This window comes from Mytilus californianus, unplaced genomic scaffold (assembly GCF_021869535.1).
Source record: "Mytilus californianus isolate M0D057914Y unplaced genomic scaffold, xbMytCali1.0.p SCAF_11, whole genome shotgun sequence".
NCBI lineage: Eukaryota > Metazoa > Mollusca > Bivalvia > Mytilida > Mytilidae > Mytilus > Mytilus californianus.
In genome coordinates, this window is record NW_026262593.1 from 37910553 (window position 1) to 37932731 (window position 22179).

At 31.8% G+C, this 22179-nt stretch overlaps 2 protein-coding genes across 2 annotated transcripts in view; both read right to left on the reverse strand.

Annotated features, from left to right (window-relative positions):
- The window catches only part of LOC127720029 (uncharacterized), a 73869-nt gene extending 53325 nt beyond the window's left edge, over nucleotides 1–20544 (reverse strand). Inside the window, exons 1-19 of the mRNA XM_052226441.1 lie at nucleotides 20367–20544; nucleotides 19146–19312; nucleotides 16640–16767; nucleotides 15198–15450; nucleotides 14341–14512; nucleotides 11820–12063; nucleotides 11446–11563; nucleotides 10453–10628; nucleotides 8395–8554; nucleotides 7926–8123; nucleotides 5627–5866; nucleotides 5059–5218; nucleotides 4380–4621; nucleotides 3779–3909; nucleotides 3102–3252; nucleotides 2406–2627; nucleotides 1859–1952; nucleotides 1065–1182; nucleotides 222–370 (exon numbers count right to left, since the gene is read on the reverse strand). Coding sequence (XP_052082401.1) covers nucleotides 222–370; nucleotides 1065–1182; nucleotides 1859–1952; nucleotides 2406–2627; nucleotides 3102–3252; nucleotides 3779–3909; nucleotides 4380–4621; nucleotides 5059–5218; nucleotides 5627–5866; nucleotides 7926–8123; nucleotides 8395–8554; nucleotides 10453–10628; nucleotides 11446–11563; nucleotides 11820–12063; nucleotides 14341–14512; nucleotides 15198–15450; nucleotides 16640–16767; nucleotides 19146–19312; nucleotides 20367–20518 — 3275 coding nt within the window. The 5' untranslated portion in view covers nucleotides 20519–20544. The remainder of the gene's footprint in view (nucleotides 1–221; nucleotides 371–1064; nucleotides 1183–1858; nucleotides 1953–2405; nucleotides 2628–3101; nucleotides 3253–3778; nucleotides 3910–4379; nucleotides 4622–5058; nucleotides 5219–5626; nucleotides 5867–7925; nucleotides 8124–8394; nucleotides 8555–10452; nucleotides 10629–11445; nucleotides 11564–11819; nucleotides 12064–14340; nucleotides 14513–15197; nucleotides 15451–16639; nucleotides 16768–19145; nucleotides 19313–20366) is intronic.
- A 138-nt stretch (nucleotides 20545–20682) lies between these two features.
- LOC127720890 (uncharacterized) overlaps nucleotides 20683–22179 on the reverse strand; it is a 46320-nt gene continuing 44823 nt past the window's right edge. The window contains exons 21-22 of the mRNA XM_052227632.1: nucleotides 20765–20950; nucleotides 20683–20702 (exon numbers count right to left, since the gene is read on the reverse strand). Coding sequence (XP_052083592.1) covers nucleotides 20683–20702; nucleotides 20765–20950 — 206 coding nt within the window. The remainder of the gene's footprint in view (nucleotides 20703–20764; nucleotides 20951–22179) is intronic.

A 22179-nucleotide genomic window follows, 5' to 3' on the forward strand; every position in this document is an offset into this window, starting at 1 on the left:
AGAGTGATGTAAAACATGTAAAGTAGTAGTACCAATTCAATGCAAATGACAAATTTCTTCAAATTGACTTTATTTGGTATGCTCAAGGTCAAACGTATAAAATGTTCAAGAGAATAACTTAAAGGGCCTTAACTAGACAAAACTGTCCTTTGGTTAACCTTGCCTTACGGATTTTTAACCTTTGGTTTAGCACAATGAAACAATTTACATAAAGTTCTTACATATCAAGCCCAGAGTTGTCTAGTACATCATTGATGCCAATATGTGATAGTGGTTGTAGACCCTGACTTAGGTATGATAGATATACTCCATTGGAAGTAGCTACACTTGATAACCCAGCTCCATTTGTTCCTCTGATAGAGACATAAACCTACAATACAAACATTTACTGCTATAATCTTTTACTTTATTACAATAATTTCAGAACACAGGGAATTGTCACTTTTGTTTGGTAAGGATGAATAATTTTGGATATTGTAATTTTGAGATTAGTAAGTCTTTTTATCAGTTGTCATTTTGAATGTATTTAGAAAAAAAGCAAGGAACTGTATTTTCTACACACTTTCTTACTTTATATATCTCAGTTTAATTTGTGATCAAGCTCCTTTCATTCGTGCAAATAACAATACAGCAAATGTTGATAGATTGAGTGACCTTCTTAGGGAGATCCTATCTACTGTAACAGATCATCTAAAAACTAAGGTTCAGTGTTTATATTACGAACTGCATAATTATGCACAGAGATATTTTATTCTTTTAGTAACAACACATTTAAATAAAATAAAAAAAGAATATCCCTACTTGTAAATATACCGTAACTTCATTAATGTTTTACATGTATAAAGTGACAAATTTGAAGAACAGTGAAATTAGCGCCACCTTAATTTGACTTGATCTGTGATTGATGATTATCAACATTGTGTATAAGCTTCATATGATTTAGTTGAAGCAAACTAAAATTTGAGAAAGGTAGTTTTGGGACATACTGATAAACAAGGGTAAAGTCTGATGCCCCCTTTGCTGTGGGGTGCACAACATCAGTATTTCATATAAAATCAATTCACCTTTCTATATCCCATCAGACTCAGACCTGACACTGTGTAATATCTAGCATCTTGCGGAACATCAAAAAAAGCTTTGATCTGGCCTCCACCTGGTGTTGTTCCTACTGCTATCTGGTACCTGTAGATGTAAAACAACATCAGATTAAGACAAGACATGTATAGATTATCGGGTATTCTACACATAGATATTGTAAAATATCAGCCGCGAGCTACAATGTTAACCTTTTTGGCAAGTGAGCGCAGCAAACAAGCTAAAAGGCTTCACATTGTATCGAGCGTCTGATATTTTACGATACCTTTGGGAAGAAAACCTGATTATCTGTTTATCGTTCTATTACTGGTCTTTCTGCCTCCCTACAATAGTTTTACGCTTGACGAAAAGCAAGTTTGATCACGTCTCCTCACACATTGTGACGTCGGTGATAGCTTCTCCTCAGACATTGCAACGTCGCTGATAATGCCTGCTCTCGTCTTAAAGCTATGATACCAGCATTACGGAATGACTGAGCAGGGTGATAATGTGTATTATCTAGCATCCTGTGAATGTTTTGTACCTACTGCTAACTGGTACCTGTAGGTATGAAACAAACAAAAAAACTACTTTTAATTAATCATTGAGGTCTGATGACTTCTATTTACATATTACCTTTCAGAATGAAGAGTAAAATTTTGCTTGGAAGTTAATCAGTTTTCAGTTTTATGAGTTTGACACAATAGAAAATTCTTTTTGCAGCATCCTAAGAAGTTTCCTTTTCAGATTCAACCTTCTGCTACTATATATATATAATACAAACCCAACAATCCCTGATTCATCATCAGAAAAGAGCTGCCATGTTGCTGATACAGATGTGAGGGATTCTGAGCATACAGCATCTAATCCATCACATTCTGTAAAATATAACATAACTGTTGAAATACAGCTGGAAGAAGTTATATCATCGATAGTTAAAAATAAAAATTTCTGAAAAAATTAAAACAATGCAATGAAGAAAGTAGTTTCTAACAGAAACAAAAACCTTTATTCCAAAGAGACAGATAACATCACATGACATGATATGCATCATTATACAAAGGGACACAACTCTCACGAATTAACAACAAAACACATACAACCATACATACACATAACACTAGACCAATGTGTGTACTGTCTAATTACACTATTGTTATATAAGGAGTAAAAAATGTTCACTATATTCCATAATTGTTACTTTTAGTGTGTGACTTATTCTGCCTTATTTCTACATTTTGTACAACTTTGTTATTATCTTAAATCTTAAAAGGTTTAAATTGGAGGTCTCCTAATTAAAAAAAACAAAAACACAGAAAGACACTTCTCACCTTCATCTGTACTGCATATTTTAGCATTCATTGCCACAGTTTGACTATTGTCATTGACATTGATTCTGTAGACTGTATGCAGGTCCACCACTTTCCCATGTTTAGGTGGTGTTGTATCAATAGAGATGGGTCCAGAAAAGGCATATGTTTCCATGTCAACTGAATTTACTGCTGTGACTGTAGCAAAGCATGAACTGCCATGGTCTAATTGATAATTGGCACCTAAATTAATAGAAGAAAAAAATTTATTACCTCACTTGAAAATAAAAAAAAGATGAGTGTTCTGGAAGAACATTATCTTCATGTTTTAACCTTAATTGCAATGCTTGAGAAAATATTGGCTAGAGGAATAGGGGGAGGGGTTGAGATCTCACAAAACATGTTTTACCCCGCCACATTTTTGCGCCTATTCCAAGTCACGAACCTCTGTCCCTTGTAAGTCTTGAATATTTTTATAATTTTGGTTCATATATATATATGCCTCAGAGTTTAGTGTGACTTCCAGTTTAGCCAAACTAGTACACATGATTGCATATGAGTGCAGGATTTTCTCTTTGTGTTGAAGACCCATTGGTGGCCTTTGGCTGTTTTCTGCTCTTTGGTCGGGTTGTTGTCTCTTTGACACACTTCGTGTTTCCATTCTCAATTTTATTGGTCAACATGCATTTGGATAACAGCTATAATCAATCAACATACCCTTTATGGTATAAGAGGATAAAAATCCACTGAGAGTTGTTTCAAAAATATCTGAAGACCCTTGTTCTGATCCAAGAGTGATCATGAATTTCTGTATTGGACTCTCTTCATCTAGAAATCCTGACCAGGAACACAATATTGGGCTCTCCATCTACAAATTGTAAGAAAAGATTGATTTAAGTAAAGATTCTAAATTTAAATTATCTAATGCCCCCAATTTTTGCACCTACTCAATGAAGAAGAAGATCTTTGAAAAAGTTATCAGACGACAACAAAGACTAATGCAAAGTGATTGCAATAAGTCACAATGCCTAATAGGATAAATGGAGCAAAAATTTTGAATTGCTTACTTAGCATTAAAATGGTAATCCAAATAAAAAGGTGAGATCTGGAGCTCATAGGAATGTTAATATTGCTCATCTGTTTAGTTGAGTTCTATCTATGGTCCATTTGTTTCCATTTAATGTAATGACCGGGTTCCATTTAATGTAATGACCTGTCATTTGTATAATGGTCATAGGTTTAGGGAATTTGTTGTCGATGTCAGATCTTTAAAATGATTCTTGCTCAATATATATTGTCTTTAGCACCAACAACAATAATTAAAACAAAAAATAAATAGGATTTTTATAAAAGTCTGCTTATATTATCATTAATGACAATATCAAGAAACTTACACCCATGTATTCTGGACAAGATACATAACCAGTTCCTGGTTGACTGGTATCAATGATAACTGAACCAAATGTAGTTCTACCTATCAAACCAGCTTTGTCTTCTGCCCAGATACTGATTATATTAGGTTTGCCTACAATTGAAAAGGAAACAAAATAACTTATCTAATGATTTCTTCATAAATTTATTCTGACAAAAATGGGAGCTAAGTATGTGGCATCATTGTACTTTTTATGTTATTCAATCAATAATGCAAAAAAAGTTATGAATACACAAATGAACAGACAAAGCAATAACTATATACTCCAATTTTTGTTCTAAGAGCATCATTAATAATGTTCCTCTGTTGAGATTCTTGAAATCACCACGCCTGTAGTAAATTAAGATTTTTCAGTTGCAGTAAAAAAATAAAAAATTATTAATCATAATTATAAAACTGTGGCAACCTGATTTTCCATATGGTTTAATAGAACCTATAGTGTCAATGTTACGATGTATGCCATATTATAAGTACTGAACATTGATTCTCCCCATCTTCATTCCAATAAAGTCTGACATGATTTGGTCTTTCAGTGTAATTTCTGTAGCCAGATAACTTCTTACCTCCAGTGTCAGGTTTTACAGAGCCAACTTCTAAGTAACTACTTTGTGTAGAGGATATATTCACTTCAGATCTAGGTGATATGTCCTCAGCATATGGATATGTCCCAACAGAATACCAGGCCCTTATTACTTCACCGTCTGTGTCATTGTAGTGCCATAAGGCAGACAGGGAATCAGCTGTACTTTTATACATTGAAGAACTTGGTCCTATATCACCATCAATAGCATTATTATCTGATAGCCTAGATTATAGTATAAACAAGAAAATTAAAGATATCTAATGCATTCTTATTTTTTTTCATCCTATATAATTAATTTTTTCATTTCAGCAGTTTTAATTCTACAGAGTACCATGACAATTGCACAGAAACTTGGAATATATCAATATGAGGCATTGCATTTGAGTCTATTTTTGAAAATTACACTATTTCGTTTGCACTTTCATGTATTTAGAAAACAAATGTGTTTCAATGCCTAGGTGATTTCATAGTTCTGACGAATTTTAAACACATATAAAAGCCTACAACATATTTGTATTTCTTTTAACACAAATATTTGTGGATTGCTTATACTACATTACTTGACGGAAAATAATGAATCCACAGTATCATCTCATTTCAGTTGCAATTATAATAAATATGAATATTTAAGGTTTCTGGTGTTGGTTTATAATATTTACCTATCTAAAATAATGTTTGGTGGTAGTACGTCTACAGTAATTCCATCTGATACAGACTCAATAATATTTCCAGCATTAGTGATACCTCTGATGGTAGAATAATATGTCGTTCCAGGTTTGATAGGAGTATTTACTTGTGCATACCCAGAGCTTGAAATCCCTACAAATGTACAATAAAATGATTTAGATATTAAACTTAAGCTTCATAAACTTGATTATAAAATTTGAAATGGTTGATTGGTTGATTCATGATGGCTTAATAACTTAGTGTCACATCAGCATCAAATCATTAATGTATTTGAAACAATGTTAATGGTTTGGAGATAATTTTGCTGTGAATACTGTCTTTTGTCCAAGTAAAAATAAGTAGCAAATATTCCTTAAAAAAACAACAATTATCTATACATCACTCAGGTTGTTGTATCTAATGAATATCTCTTAACTAAAGGAGATATCTATTAGAACAACTCATAAAGGAGGTGCCATTAAAATCTATTTTATGATATCTTTGAGTTTGTTGTTACCCATATTTCAATAGAATACTATTTATTGCAAAATCATATCCTACCATCTCCAGCAATATTTTGCTCTTCTACATGTAAAATTCCATCAGATGAAAATGTGGTAACATCTTGTCCACCTGGAGTTGTTCCTACAGCCCATTCATAGTCCATGACACCATGGAGATGGCTCTCAAATCCAGTGTACTGTACACTGATAGTAGAAATGTCAGACTGGTAATCAATGTCAAAACCGATGTCAGATAGAGGATCATGGTCTGTGTTGTCTGTTCCATCAATAACTATACCTACAAACAAAGAAAAAGGTCAAAAGTAAAATCACAAAAATACTGAACTCCGAGGAAAATTCTAAAAGGAAAGTCCCTAATCAAATGGCAAAATCAAAAGCTCAAACACATCAAACGAATGGATAACAACTGTCATATTCCTGACTTGGTACAGGCATTTTCATATGTAGTAAATGGTGGATTGAAAGTGGTGGATTAAAAGTGATTCATTAGAGTGATAATGTAGCTAATCCTTCAGTGTAAGAATATTGTTTTAAATAAGACTGTTAAAATGTCCCACTACTCTGTAACAACAAACCTGAAAATGTTCAATTTAAAAAAGAAAGCATGCATTTACAAATCGAACAACATATTTTATCTGTCCAAAGGGAAATAACTCAAAAGCAACAATGTGTCCATAAACAAGAAGCTCTCAAGAGCCTGAATCGCTCACCTGTATTTCAGAGAAGATTTTTAAATGTTAGCAAACTTGATGAACAAATTGTGTAATATTGTCTTTAAAGGGCAATAACTCCTTAAGGGGTCAATTGACAATTTTGGTCATATTAACTTTTTTGTAGATCTTACTTTGCTGAACATTATTGCTGCTTACAGTTTATGTATATCTATAATAATATTCAAAATAAAAACAAAAAACAAAAAATTTTGTTAAAACTACCAATTCGGTGGCAGCAACCCAACAATGGGTTTTTCGATTCGTCTGATAATTTCAGGGCCTATAGATCTTGACTAATTAAACAATTTTACCCCATGTCACATTGCTCTAAAAGATTTAGTTTTTGAGATATAAGCCAAAAACTGCATTTGACCCCTATGTTCTATTTTTAGCCATGGCGGCCATGTTTGTCGATGGATACAAACTTTGGATACAATTTATAAACAAGATACCCTAAGGAACATTTAGTCAAAGTTTGAAGGTAATTGGCCCAGTAGTTTCAGAGGAGAAGATTTTTAAATGTTAGCAAACTTGATGAACAAATTGTGTAAAATTGTCTTTAAAGGGCAATAACTCCTTAAGGGGTCAATTGACAATTATGGTCATATTAACTTTTTTGTAGATCTTACTTTGCTGAACATTATTGCTGCTTACAGTTTATATATATCTATAATAATATTCAAAATAATAACAAAAAACTGCAAAATTTTGTTAAAACTACCAGTTCGGTGGCAGCAACCCAACAATGGGTTGTTCGATTCATCTGAAAATTTCAGAGCTGATAGATCTTGACCAATTGAACAACTTCACCCCATGTCAGATTTGCTCTAAAAGCTTTAGTTTTTGAGATATAAGCCAAAAACAGCATTTGACCCCTATGTTCTATTTTTAGCCATGGCAGCCATGTTTGTCGATGGATCAAAACTTCGGATACAATTTATAAACTAGATACCCTAAGGAACATTTAGTTAAAGTTTGAAGGTATTTGGCCCAGTAGTTTCAGAGGAGAAGATTTTTTAAATAGTTTACGACGACGACAGACGACGGAAGCCAAGTGATGGCATAAGCTCACATGGGGCCCTTTGGGCCCGGTGAGCTAAAAACGGATGCCCCACTCACACTATCAATTTCTATGTTCAGTGGACCGTGAAATTGGTGTCAAAACTCTAATTTGGCATTAAAATTAAAAAAATCATATCATAGGGTACATGTGTACTAAGTTTCAAGTTGATTGGACTTCAACTTCATCAAAAACTACCTTGACCAAAAACTTTAACATGAAGTGGGACAGAAGGACGAACGAACCGACACACAGATCAAAAAACATAATGCCCTTCTTCTATGGTAGGTTGGGGATAAAAATAATAAAAAATTCTGTTACTTATTACTTTTAATAAATATAATGCAATGTTATTTCAATTAATAATTAATTTTTCTGAGGGGCATAACTCTTTTGAAAATATTTGATATGTAAAATTATAAAAGAAAAAAACATATCTAACTTTTTTCAGCCAGGAGGCAGGAGACAAGCGTTTTTTTTGGGAGCCTTATCTATCATCTCAACTAAATAAGATTAATAAAAAATTATAAACCACAAATTAACCATTTATCATCTAATAATACCTGGTCTATCTGATTCAACTACCACTATTGGCGTAGACACCACTGGTGGACTTTCTAGGCCGGCTCCATTGATTGCCACTAAACCGACATAATAAACTGGGGTCTTGGTGACAATATCACTGACTACTAGTGACAATCCATCTATGTATGTATCTTTCTTTAATTCTATATCTGTCCATGGCTTCACCTCAGTTCCACCTTGCAACAAGAAATCATAATAAATGATTGAATATCAAGAAAAAAACAGTCAAAGCTGTACCAAATGATTAAATTTAAAGTATACAGTAAATTCATTTAATCAGTACAGTAGGCATAGTGAGCATACATTTTTAGCTTATGCTTGTGAAGCTAAGCATATTTTAGCTCTGAGTAGATCTAACAGAGTAACAAACTAATAAGTATAAATCATTTGAAAATAGCCTAGAAATACAAGTCATGGGAGTACCAAATACAAAAATGTTAAAATTACCTGGTGTTGTTCCAACAGCTATCTTGAAACTAACAATTCCCGACTGATGATCTGAAGCTTGCCATGCTGCCTTAATACCTTTTGCATCAGCTTGCCACACATAACCATATACAACTTGTTCTTCATCATCAGTCAAAGTGTTCACATGAAGCTGATTAACCTGTTCATAAATTTTCTCAAGTTTACTACAGGATAAGAAAAAATATCACCCATAAGTGTGAGAAATTTACTGCAAATTTATTCCTCATATTGTTCTTTTAAAAGTGTTTTTTTCTCATATTCTGCACAAATTTACAACTTCTCCAACCCATTGTTTATTTGGAATAAACAATCATTCATTTGATTATTTTCAGCTCAAAAAATGGTTAAATCAATTATGATATACAAATTGTCACACTTCCTTGATTCAGCCACAATGAAGCTATGAAAAGAAATAATAATTGTTTTTGCTTTAATTTATGTTCAGGACGACAACAAATTACAATACTTTACATTCCTGCAATTGGAATCGACTTGGATGCGTCATCAGATTTAACAACCCTACCAGTTTTACTGTCAGTTGGAAGACAAAGGTGACATTATTTCTAGACCCTTGGGATAAAGAAAAGAAAGAAAAAAAGAACAACATTTGCTTGATACGGCAAGAAATCATTGGATAAGACACATCAATTTTATATTAATAATGTTATATTCTATTTTGTGAAAAGTGTATTCTTTATTTGATCATATACTAGTTAAAGAATAACAGCTGCACTCCCCCCCCCCCCCCCTCCAAAAAAAAAAATTAGAAAAAAAAATTTCTTCAGATCAGTGACCAACATATTTCAAATGGAAAGATTACAATCAAGCTTCAGTTAAGTCAAATGCCATCTTTCCAATACTTCAAATATTTCAGATAACAATAAAAAAATTGTTCCATGTTTTCCAGAAAAAATTTTAAATGTACATTACCGGTATATCATCTTTGTACCTGTTTTGAAGCAGACCAGAAATGATGCACCTATTTAGTTTTATATTTCTAAACAAAAGCTGTGACGTCATCAACATTTGCTGTTCATAACATGATGGTGAAGGTCATCTGACTACAACAAAGATGCCTAAAACTCCGCCCAGAAATGTAATTATTGCTTAAAATATTAAAGACAATGCAATTTCCGCCATTTTAGGTCAAAAACATTCTACCCTTGCCCGAATGATTATCAGTCCTATATCCACTTTGGTCAATAAAAGTATGTAGCCGTCTGCTTCCCCATTTAGTGTTTTTCAAATCACGTGACTGTCATGTGACATGGTTTTACATTTAAGCGGAAATCACTGTAGAACAAATGATCGTCGCTAATATAATTTTCTATGGTTTATCGATTTTTTACATTCAATGTATGAAGTATACATTGATAAATGTATTATTGTCAATGTTGTTTTATGAATGCAATTACTTTTTATTTTCAAATCATTAATGTATGGAATATATATCACTTTCATAAATTTTGAACAATTATATATCAAATTTGCATAAAAATATAAGTTACAATTAAATCGATAAAATATTTTGTGTTTCTTTCATCATGATCAATGAAGTGAATGCAAATGTCAAAAGTTGTTAATAAAATTGAATTTGTTGAACAGTGTTAACTTTAAAGAATCCGGATTGAAGCAATTTTTTCGATTATCAGGTACACGCAAGTGGTTTTTAATGGTTTGTTTACAGTGCGTCATTACTGGTACCCATCATTAGTTGGCAGTCCGTTTGTAATGTTAGCAAACATAATTTTTATTGCTATTACTGTTTCAAATATCAACTGTTTAATGACTGAAATATATTTTAAACAAGTTATCAATCTTTTATTCCATTCCTTTTTTCTAATTCTTTTAAATGGTAGATTAAATGCAGAGACAAAAACAACCTTAGGTGCGTCATTACTGGTTCCTCGGGATACCTTCACCCTCCAAAAAAAAAGAAGAATACATGTCAAATTTTCCACTGATATAAATAAGCCATATCCTTAAAACAATAAATGAGTTTTTTCTTCTTCATTTTAACAAATATGAATTCCTTACAATTGGAGGAGTTCTGTCTATTTTTACACCATTTGTTTCAAAAGCTCCCACAAATCCTGCTTTATTGACAGCTCCTATTCTGATACTGTATACAGCGCCTTGCAGCAAATCTAGACTGTAGTCGGTGAATTCATTTATGGTCTCATCATCAAACTGCATCCAATCATTTTCAGTTGCTAAAAAAAAAATATATATATGTCGATCTTTGTTTAAGCTTTGTTGTTGGATTAATTATTAGTTAATATATTGGTGTTAATCCCACATAATTTCTTTTATTCACATTTGATAATCCTTCATTAATTCTAATGGAACATCATGAAATGAAATTTAAGTTTCATTTTATGGTTAAATTATATATTACAAATACATTGTTTTAGATATATCCAATTCATTTAAGGATGATCGCTACTCTTGTTTTTGACTTTTTGTCAGATATTCGGAATCCTCTGGTTTTATCCATGTAGTGCCTTTAAAAAAAATGCCCACTGACGCCTACTTTTCTTTTCATAATTTGATTACATAAAGTTTAAAATGCCACCTTTGAAAATCTTATAAAATCCTTGTTATTTTTTCATAGTTTTTAAAAGAAAAAAGGTGCCAATGTTAAATGTATGAAAAATCTAAAGAGAATCATTTCCCGCCAAATTTTCAATGGCTTATATCTCGAAAACAATCACACAGACCCTTCATTTTTTTCTGCTTTTATAGTTCCTTTATTTATATACTACCAATTTATAACAGTTTTTTAAAAAGCTTGTTATTTTGAAACAGAGTAGCGAACATCCTTAATACAAGTTCAGACAGTATGAGAGTATTAAACTTGCATGATTAATTGTGACAATAATCTTAAATGCTTGGAAAGAATTGAACAGAGATTTTAACTTTTAAAACTTCAATATCCAAAATGGAATCAATGAGATTTTCTGTAACAACATATTGCTGCATAAAATGCATAAATTGAATGCATCTATCAAAAATAGAATATTAACTTACCTGGGAAAATAAGTGATCTTATACTTTGATACTGTTCATAAATCTGTATTTGAAAATGATCTAATCCAGATTCTTCATCAATAAACTTGAAATTACATGAAAGATTTTTGGCATCTGACTGTAAAGAAAAAAAAGATTTTTTTTCTTATCAAAAACTAATACCTATACTCTCTTATTAAAACAATTTGAACCTTATAATCTTTTGAATATACTGCAACTATTCTAAGGAATATTGTTGAAGTAAAGCCATTAAACCATGAAAAGTCAGTAAAATGACCCTGGAAAAAACATTTATAAGACCACATCATTACTAAATAATTAAAATGCCACTTTATTTTACCCAAAGCATATAATGATATAAAGCACATCTTAACCTGGAATTCTAGATCTTTATGTTGAACCAATCCATCTCCTAAATACAATAGCTTTGGTGGTGTAAGATCTATAACATAGCCATCAGTCGAGTTCATTATAGAGTTATGAGCTCCATTTGTAGTACGAAGGAAAAGTTTTACTTTGTCTTTATGTTGAAAATGAAAATTTAGCCATTTTACACTGTCTGTTGTGTTAGAATATGGCTCAAAATCTCTGGTAATTTTGTAGTTGTCAGTTAAATTTCTGGAAAAAAGACAAAAGTGAATAATGCAAAACATTTTAGCAAACTGGTATTGTGAAATGACAAAGCTATTTAAATATTCACAGTTACAAATTATATTATTGTTTTTCAGTTGGGCTTGTGATTCCTTTTGCATTATGACTGTTATGACAGTTTTGGCTGTGACATTTAGGCCCCTCTAGTTTTGTGCTCAGAAATATCTATTATTTTTTATTTCCAATTTGGTCTCGAGTATATCTGATGAGGGTTAAACCAGGTTCAAAAGAGCCTGTGTCACTCACCCAGATCTATATGCATCTTCAGCAACACAACATTGTTAACTCGAATATAATTTGTGTGTACAGTCGACTCCACTTAATTGCAAACCAATTAATAGCATAATTCGGCTAATTGCATAAATTTCTCCTGCACAAAACCATTTCCAATTCATCTAATGTTAAATTGTCCGGTTATATACATAGCCGATCTACAAGTGGCCTTTTGGTTTATTGCATAGAAAATCATCGCCATCTAGAGATGCTTAGTTAAAACTAACGAGATTTTTTACTGGAAACGGCAATTTGGTAGGTATATTTTTCTTTAATGCATCATTATTTTTCGTTATTATTTCAAATTTACTTTTGTGTTATTTAAATAAAGTTTTAAAACAGTTTCTTTCGTGTTTATATGATGGAATTTGATTTAAAAATAAACCTCGATGTGTACACAGGTAAAGTTTCCCATGTTCTATTTTAAGCCTCAAGGTCATAAAAATGCCAAACAGGTAATTGTTGTAAAATCACTGACCATTCTATCTCAAAAGGTGTTAATAATTGATTGGATTTCAAACATTGTCCACAGATTACATGTTGTGTGAATTTAAAAAACAATAACGCCTGCTAATTATCGATCATGAACTCTCGTTATTTGGCTTGGGGTGATCTGCATTTATGTTAAATATTACAGGGCATTTATATATGGCTGAAGAATTTTATACATCAATCATTTATTTTTAATATTTTATGAAAAGAGCATTTACTTTTAATTATTATATTTTCTAACTTTCAACACTTGTGTCCAGCAAATTACCCTTACAGGGCCCCATTACTGCTTTGCATATACGAAACTAAAGAAGTTAAAGAAACAGTGTTACATCACTGTGCAAGCGGTAAATACTGCATATCAAAGGCAGTTCATTACACATCTATTGTTAAAATGATTATTAACTGTGTAGTATTGTTTAACAGTTTATTATTATCAAAGTGTAACAATGTACATTGTACATACAGGTCATAGAAACAAATCTATTTTTAGAACAATTTGTTTTATTTCGTATTCCAGGTAAAGGAAACGTCGGTACGCAAATAAACTAAAACAAAATGTGTTGATAAACTTTATTGAAAGAATACAAAATAAAATAACATATAGGACACTAGACATAAAACTTTATTAGAATAAATCAACATTCAATATGTTGTATTAAAGTGGATTATGGACGTTCATCTTTCTTCAGGGATTTCCTTTACTGATCTGTTCTATCGATGTTATTTGACTCCGTAATTTGGTATTTCGGATATAAGCATACTCCACTTTATTGCATAATCTTTTCTGACAAATAGGCTATGCAAATAACCGGAATCGACTGTATAAATAAATGTCACAGGCTCAACAAAAATGCAAATGTTGAAATTAAAGCAGCAATACTTTAACATGTTAAGTATGTAAAACATTAAAAATCAACAACCCATGCCTGAAGGTGAAGGGCCAAATAATCTCCATGGAATTGAGATTTGCAAATGCTAAAAAACTGCATATAAAATATCAATTACTTATCATAAGTGGTTCTCCTTAAACTTACATAATCATTTACTGTAACATGTAAACTATGCCAAAGTTTCAAAGTCAATAAACCCAGACTGAAGGGGTGAGGCCATATCAACTAAATTGAAAAGAGATGTGCTAATGCTAATACAACAGCATACCAAATATCATTGACCTTCTATAAGTGATTCCATTTAAACCTACCTTATCACAAATTTGAACATTTAAACTAAACAAAAGTTTCAAATTCTATAGACCATGTATAATTGGGCAGGCCAAATTATCTGCAGGGAAATAAGACGTGCCAATTTTAATACAACTGTATACAAAATATCATTGACAACCTTTTACAGGAAAAAAATCTACAAAAAGTGAATGCATTTGCAATGTTTGAAGTGGGAAACAAAAATTTCTTTCAATTTTTAGCTTTGTTACATTTAAACCCCCACCCCAAACAAAAAATAATGAAACAAACATACGGTGCTGCTTGAACTTGCACTTCATACTGTTTGATTGTTGATTCAGGATCATGATAATCTTTCCATTGAACCTCTACTTTAGCTGCATTACCAGAGAACTGGATATCTTTAAAATCTGTCTTGTTTCCATCAATAACACGACCAGAAACTGGCTCTGTTAGATCTACAGTCACTGTAAAATCAGACATAAATTAATAACAGACACCAGATTTCACGCAATGATGTGTTAGTTGCTAAAAGACAGTAATGTGTATGTGCCAATATAGAATAATTCTTCTTAGGTCTATGATATTGAAATCAGTTTACATTAGGTCAAATAGCACTTGTCAGAAGCCCAAATAGTTATTCAATAAATTGTCATATCAAAAATTGTTTACCTTTTAAGGAACTGTTTCTAAAAAACCTACCTAACAAGATGGATAACCCATCTCTATGTCTTCTTCTTTTTCAGGTTTGTAATAATTTTCTTAAGACTTGAATCTTAATTAAGATATTTGTCACATGTGAAACACAATAAAGGGGGCATTTGTTTTATAAGCTCTACAACTAACTTACATACAGATGGAAGCCATGTAGTGTGGTTTTGAAGTGTCCATAAACAAGGGATTTTGTTATTTCTAGAGCAAAAATAAATAAATTTTTTTAGTTTATCAAATCATATGATTTTTCATACCGTGCATGTATACTAGCATGTAGATTTGTGAAACCTTAGTGTTTCCTTTATGTGATTTACCTGTCAGGTAAGCTCAAAAGGGTTGTACAAAGAAATATATTTAGTGCAATAAAATAATAATTACGATTTTTGCAGCTCTTTAGAAATTTCTTGAACAAGACAACAAATACTTTTAACATTTTACCTCCATTAGAAATAGCTGAAGCATTTTTCTGGTTATTAGCACCATTAAATGCCCACACTGTGGTGAAGTAAGTATGTCCATGTTCCAGATTGTTTTCAGGAGTTAGCTCTACACAAGCTTCATGTGTTGTCCTGCTGTACTCTGTCAAGTTAGCAATGTCTGTTACATTTATCTCTTTAACAGAACTAACACTGACTAGGTATAATCCAATACCAGACTCAGGGTCATAGAAATGTAACCAGTTGGCACAAATCTGAAAAACAAAAGTGCACATGCTGAAATGTCTCACCTGCTGTACTTTTGGACCATGAAAATGAGGTCAAGGTCAGATATACCTACCAGATAAACAAGAACACCTTACAATCATTCCATACACCAAATATAATTATCCTTCTACTTATAATACCAGGTAATCAGACTCAACCATGAAAACTTTACCTTGATCACTGATCCATGAATTGATTGAATGATAGAATGCTTTATGCTGCTTCAGCACAAAATGCCTATAGGTTGCAATTTGTTAATACAGCTGTTTCATAAACCACACCTCTTTTGGGGAGATGTATAATATTCATAGATATTTTGTTTTGTTTACCTACTGATTCCCAAATATAATCTGAATGTTTAACATGTTTAACATAAATAGCGGTTGCCTTAAATTCTGAGGAAGACTTAAAAGTGAAGTAGGGGTAGTACTTAACTCTAGTATAAGTTTAAACTCTTAGAAGTTCGGTGCATACAAATGTTGAAAATATGCTGCAAAGCCCTATATTTTGCCCTTTGAAAAAAAAACGGTAGTGCATATGAGCTTTCCATTCTAGGATATAATTTCTTTTCAAAACTTCATAGTAAAAGGAGTTCCTATGGGAAATTGCATTGTCTATATTTACAGAAGTGAAACCTATTTGTGGTGATTCCCTGAAATGATGTAGAGGTCAGGTAAAACCTGTCTTATGGATATGTAGAACTTGCAAGCAACCCATATACCAAATATAGTTATCCTATGACTCATAATTAGAGAAAAAATAACATGACAAAAAAAACCTATACATTTTTAAGCAGTCACATAATAAAGTCAGACAATGGACACATAATAGACAGAATTTTTGTAAAATAAGGCATCTATATACAAGGTATCCAGGTCTTCTTTCTCCTGAAATATAAAGCTTTCAAACAAAAAGTTTACGTTGTAGCTGGATTGTAATCCCAATGTCACACATTCAACCACAGGCAAGACAATAAAATAGACAATTACACATAATTTGTTATACATCAAAATCAAATGAATAAACTAGTGTAAAAAATGTACTTCAAGAGTATGCATAAAAGACTTACCTTAAGAAATTTTTAGTACCAAACTAATTAATTCATGTGTTGGTCCTTCATAAATAGACATAGTCATCAAAACCCCCTAAAGTTAAGTACTAAGTGCATGCACTTACCCTATCTGAATACTTTGTGTACAATAAATCTTCACCATACAAAGGTCCATCCATCACAGCTCCAGAAAATGGTGCAGTTTTGTCATTAATAATAGGTGTATCAGCAACCACAATAGTACGCATGTCAACTAAAAAATTAGAATGAACAATAAAATATGTTTAAACTATCAAATTAATTTATTTTCTGTGAAAACTGATATATCTATAATTTGTTTTTCGCAACATAAATACTCTGCACTTTAATATTTTCACCATATTTTAATTTCAATCCGAGTCTTTATTATCTACAAGTTTCAGGAAATTCTGTTGTGTGATTTCAGAGAAGTTGTCATGACAAACTGTTGCAGTAGTATATTTAGGCCCAAATTCTAAGTTCAGAGAGCACAACTCCTAGAAAAACAATAGGATCATAATTTCCTGTTGATATGCACATGTATATAGTATATGTACTTATCACCTACAAAGTTTCAGGAAATTTCGTTCTGTGGTTTCAGAGGAGTTGTAATGACAAGAACAGGACTGACGGACTGATTATTATTATTAGTTTTTCCAACAAAACATACCTGAATGAAAAACAATAGTGAAAGATCTTTGCACCAAAATATAACATTTTCATAACTCCTGATTTCCATTTTCACTTTTAGTTTATGATTTACCATCATATTTTAAAAGAACATAGATATGATAGTTCATAAATGTTTCAAAAGACAAAACTAACATTTCAGGAGTAGCTGAGAATTTTATTTAATCCATCCTTCTAATCTGTTTGTTATGTAAGATAGCCAAGAACTTGAGGTTTGGTTTCAAATTTAAGGAGGCTTGAGGGTACAAAAATTTCAGCAAAAATTTAAACATTATTTTTTTCATTACAAATTTTATTTATTACACTATTAGTTGTTACTTTATGATATGGTACAAAAATCAACCAAAAAATCAATTTCTTTTGGCCCCAGATGACTTTTAAAATGTTTATATCATTGAAAAAGCTCCAAATTATCTCCCTTTGGTGCAAAAATGCCATTTTTTTGCATTAAATTTGAATTATCTTTTTTAACTCATCGGTGACCTATATTTTTTTATTATTTTTTTCAAATAAGCTGTACTTAAACTAAACAAATGTAAAATTTAAGCGATTTTTGTAATTTAGTTCTTTTTTTATTTCGATATTACCTCTATTTCTACTATTAGTTCAACAGAAAAAAAATACCTTAACAAAAATGCATGCTTCTTTCGAAGGCAGACTGTGAGCTTAAATGAACAGTGACTCCATTTTTTAATTTTATTTTTATATTAAGTACAGGGCTTCCAAAACGGTCATATATTCCGGACATTTGTATAATGTCCGGTAAAAGTCCGGCTGGGCAAAGCATGAAACGGACATCTACTTTTTAGTTTTCAAGGCTTAAGAGACGGTCATTTTAACATAATTCGCGATCTTTTTGACCCAACCTTTTGCCTTTAACAGCCACACATTTCCGGTCATAAAAGTGACATGATCATAAAGTACTATCAAAACAACCCCTACTTTAATACCTTCTCATTTTAATCAAGGCTACTTAGTTGTCAAACAACTGAAATTTACCTGTTCAGGTGACAGGTAAACTATTTTGAGCCGGACATTGATCGGTCTATTCAAAGTTATTTTCTTACATTTCAGCGGTTTGCATCTAATTAATTTAGTCAAAAAGATTTAAATTATCAGAAATACGTTTACAAATATGATTTGAAGAAAAAATTAAAAAGGTGAAAATGAAAAATCGTCATAACCACTTTTTTTTTAACCAGAGACATGTCTCTGTTTGAACTAGTACACGTGTGCACAGGTGTGAAATTTAATTATGCATCCTAATTTCTTCGAAAAATGCTTAAATTGTCATTGATACCTTTATCTCACGTTTATTTCGAATATTTTCTTGAAGAAATAACGTAGAAAGAGCTACTTACACTCATTCATGCTTTGCAAACGTACACGGAATTTACGTATCAGTCTCTGGTCCATGTTTTACCATTGTCATGATAACATCCGGTTTTAAAAACGAAACTAAAGTTTTTGACAACGTTATTTTGCACAAATAAAGAGTCTAAGCAGATATAAGTACGCTGATGTTGCACACTTCGATTGATGTACTGCCAATTTAACAGTTTACGTCAGAACTTCGAATTTGAATCAAAGAAAGTTTAATATCGTTTTTTTTTTAATGTCAATCATTGGGATGTCCAACTCGGCAACTGATTACCATAATTGCCTTTTATTTATTTAGTCTTAAGTGATTAAAATCGGGATAATATATAAAATGTCCGGCTGGCTAAAAATAATTTTGGAAGCCCTTATTAAGTATATGATAAAATTCATTTATAGAAAAAAATAGAGAAATCCAATATCTAAAAAAAGAAAGATTTATACCCGTGAGCCCCCTTAACAAGGAAATATACTTATTAGGCGAACATCGATATGGGTCATATGAGCGGTGAACAGCAAGAGGGAAAAAGCTAATAATATAATTACCATAATTGATTACTCTGATTTTCAGCCAGATTGGAACACCATCAGTTAAAATTCTAACAAGTGTTATGATAGGATCAAATGAAAGTCTGATCCATTTCATCTCTACACAGTCTCTCTTTGTTCTCCCTAAACATACATCATTGTAGGCCAATCCAGAATGTGGATCACTAAAAACAAGGAAAAACATTGTAAAAATATCATGATCAATATATGAAATAGGGAACATAACGTCCACTCTGTGTTTTTGTTAGATGTATTTCTATTTGTATCCATCTGATGATTTAAGCCTTTTTAAACTGATTTTTATAGTTCTTTGTTTATATGTTGTACTGTTACACTACTGTCCCAGGTTAGGGGGAGGGTTGGGATCCTGCTAACATGTTTAACCCCTCCACATTCTGTATGTATGTGCCTGTCCCAAGTCAGGAGCCTGTAATTCAGTGGTTGTTGTTTGTTGATGTGTTACATATTTGTTTTTTGTTCATTTTTTGTACATAAATTAGGTCGTTAGTTTTCTTGTTTGAATTGTTTTACATTTGTCATTTGGGGCCTTTTATAGCTGACTATGCGGTATGGGCTTTGCTCGCTGTTGAAGGCCGTACAGTGACCTATAATTGTTAATTTCTTTTGTCATTTGGTCTCTTGTGGAGAGTTGTCTCAATGGCAATTATACCACATCTTCTTCTTTATATATAAAGATCTTGGATTTAAAAATGGAAAACAGACAATGTGTTCTATTTGGTTTGATGGAAATGCTGTATGATATGATCAAATTTAATTTTTTGGTGTTTTAGGGGTAGATCTAATCAGATTATCTATTTATGTACTGACAATATTCAACTCCACTTCTAAAACTGTATGTTAAGTGAAAGCTCTACCATGAAAAGAAGTACATGTAGGTCTGGTCTGTCACTGATGATGTTCACTAAATTATAAGCTTGCATGTCTGCTTAAAATTTCTTAAGTTAACTTGAGAAGGAGTAAAAAAGTCTGCTCTAGCAGGTTATTCAAAAGTGTGCACCACATTTTTGAGGTTATTTCAATCGAATAACAGTCAATAGTCGATTCAAATTTCTAAGAGTCCTAATTAAATTGTTGCTTTGAATAAAAATTCATGATTTTTATTGGTTTCCAACTGGTAGAAAAAAAACATTTCGTTGTATACTAAATTTTGTGGTTGGAGGGAACCATGAAAATATTTTTTTTTAGAAAAATACTTACCTAGAGTTGTGCTTTGCTCTGATGGTAGAGGTTCTTTCATTGTAGCTTATATCATAAATTTCCAAGGCTAAAGGTGCTGAATTATCTACAGATATTGGTGTGGAATGACAAACAGTTGTAGCCAAAGGACCTCCATATTCTACATTATTCATTGCTCGAACAGAGATATAGTATCTGTCATCTGCAATATACAAAAAGTTATGTTAAAACAAAAGAAAGGCACACTGTCCAAGCAGACTGAAGCTAACTATACCCTTTAGAATCCTATGTATTTGTGCTTTTAGACTTCAAACATATCAAATTAATGAGAACACTATCATTTATCAGGTTTGTAATCTATATTATATTTTATGAAACATGAAGTTAAAGAAAATTATATCTAAGATGAAGTTTATTACCTGGCAGTGTTTCATATGGAGCCGGAATAGGATAAATTGTAGCAGTATGAGTCCACTGGGATACCTCAAAGAGATGTTTGTGTGGATCATAATGTGGATGTATCAAATCATCACAGACACTCTTTCCAACAAATACTGCATAACCCAACAGTCCACTCTCTCTATCTATGAATCCATCCCAGTTAGCTGTAAATAAAAATAAACAGCTGCGCCATGATCGCATGATACGCCCGTCGCATTTTCAAAGAATAAAGTTCAATTACTTCTCAATGTCATATTAGAAATTTATGAAAATCAAAAGGGAGCTTACATCAATAGATATAAACAATTCACCAAAGTTTCATGAGAACTGCTGAAAGCTTTATGAGTTATTGTCCGAAAACTGGAAAATTCCCCCTTTTTTAATGAAAAAAAACCCATAACTCGGAAATGTAAAATCTAAAATTTATAAAATTCTAAAGGGAGCTTACATCAATAGATATAAACAATTCACCAAAGTTTCATGAGAACTGCTGAAAGCAATTTTGAGTTATTGCCTGAAAACTGGAAAATCCCCCTTTTTTTATGAATAAAACCCCGTAACTTGGAAATGTAAAAATTTAAAAATTATAAAAATCAATAGGGAGCTCATGTCAATAGATATAAACAATTCACCAAAATTTCTTGCAAGTTGGTGAAAGCATCCTCGAGTTATTATCTGAAAAATGGAAAATCCCCCTTTTTTTAATGAATAAAACCCCATAACCAGGAAACGTAATATCAAAAATTTATAAAAAACAAAAGGGAGCTCACATCAATAGATATAAACAATTCACCAAAATTTCTTGCAAGTTGGTGAAAGCATCCTTGAGTTATTGTCTTTAAACTAGAAAATCCCCCTTTTTTTAATGAATAAAACCCCATAACTAGGAAACCTAAAATCTGAAATTTATAAAAAACAAAAGGGAGCTCACATCAATAGATATAAACACTTCATCAAAGTTTTATGCAAATTGGTTAAAGCGTTTTTGAGTTAATGTCCGACATGTTGACAACGGACGGACGGACAACAGTATACCATAATACGTCCCGTAAACGGGCGTATAAAAAGTATACAAGAATATTTATCCTTATCACACCATGCACTGCTCACTCTTATCATTTCCATGACCAGTGAACAGAAAAATCTTGGTCAAAACCCTAATTAGACATATATTTTAAAAAGTTCATTATATAAAGGAACATGTGTATTTAGTTTCAAGTTGAAGCAACCTTAATTAAAATTAAAACATAACTTGCAATAGATAGATGATGAAAAGACATACAATATTAAATACAGAAAAACATAATGCCCCATACTTCATCCTAAATAGGTTGAACAAAAAAATCAACCAGGACTCTATAGTTTCCAAAGAGGGATAACTAAAGCTAATGAA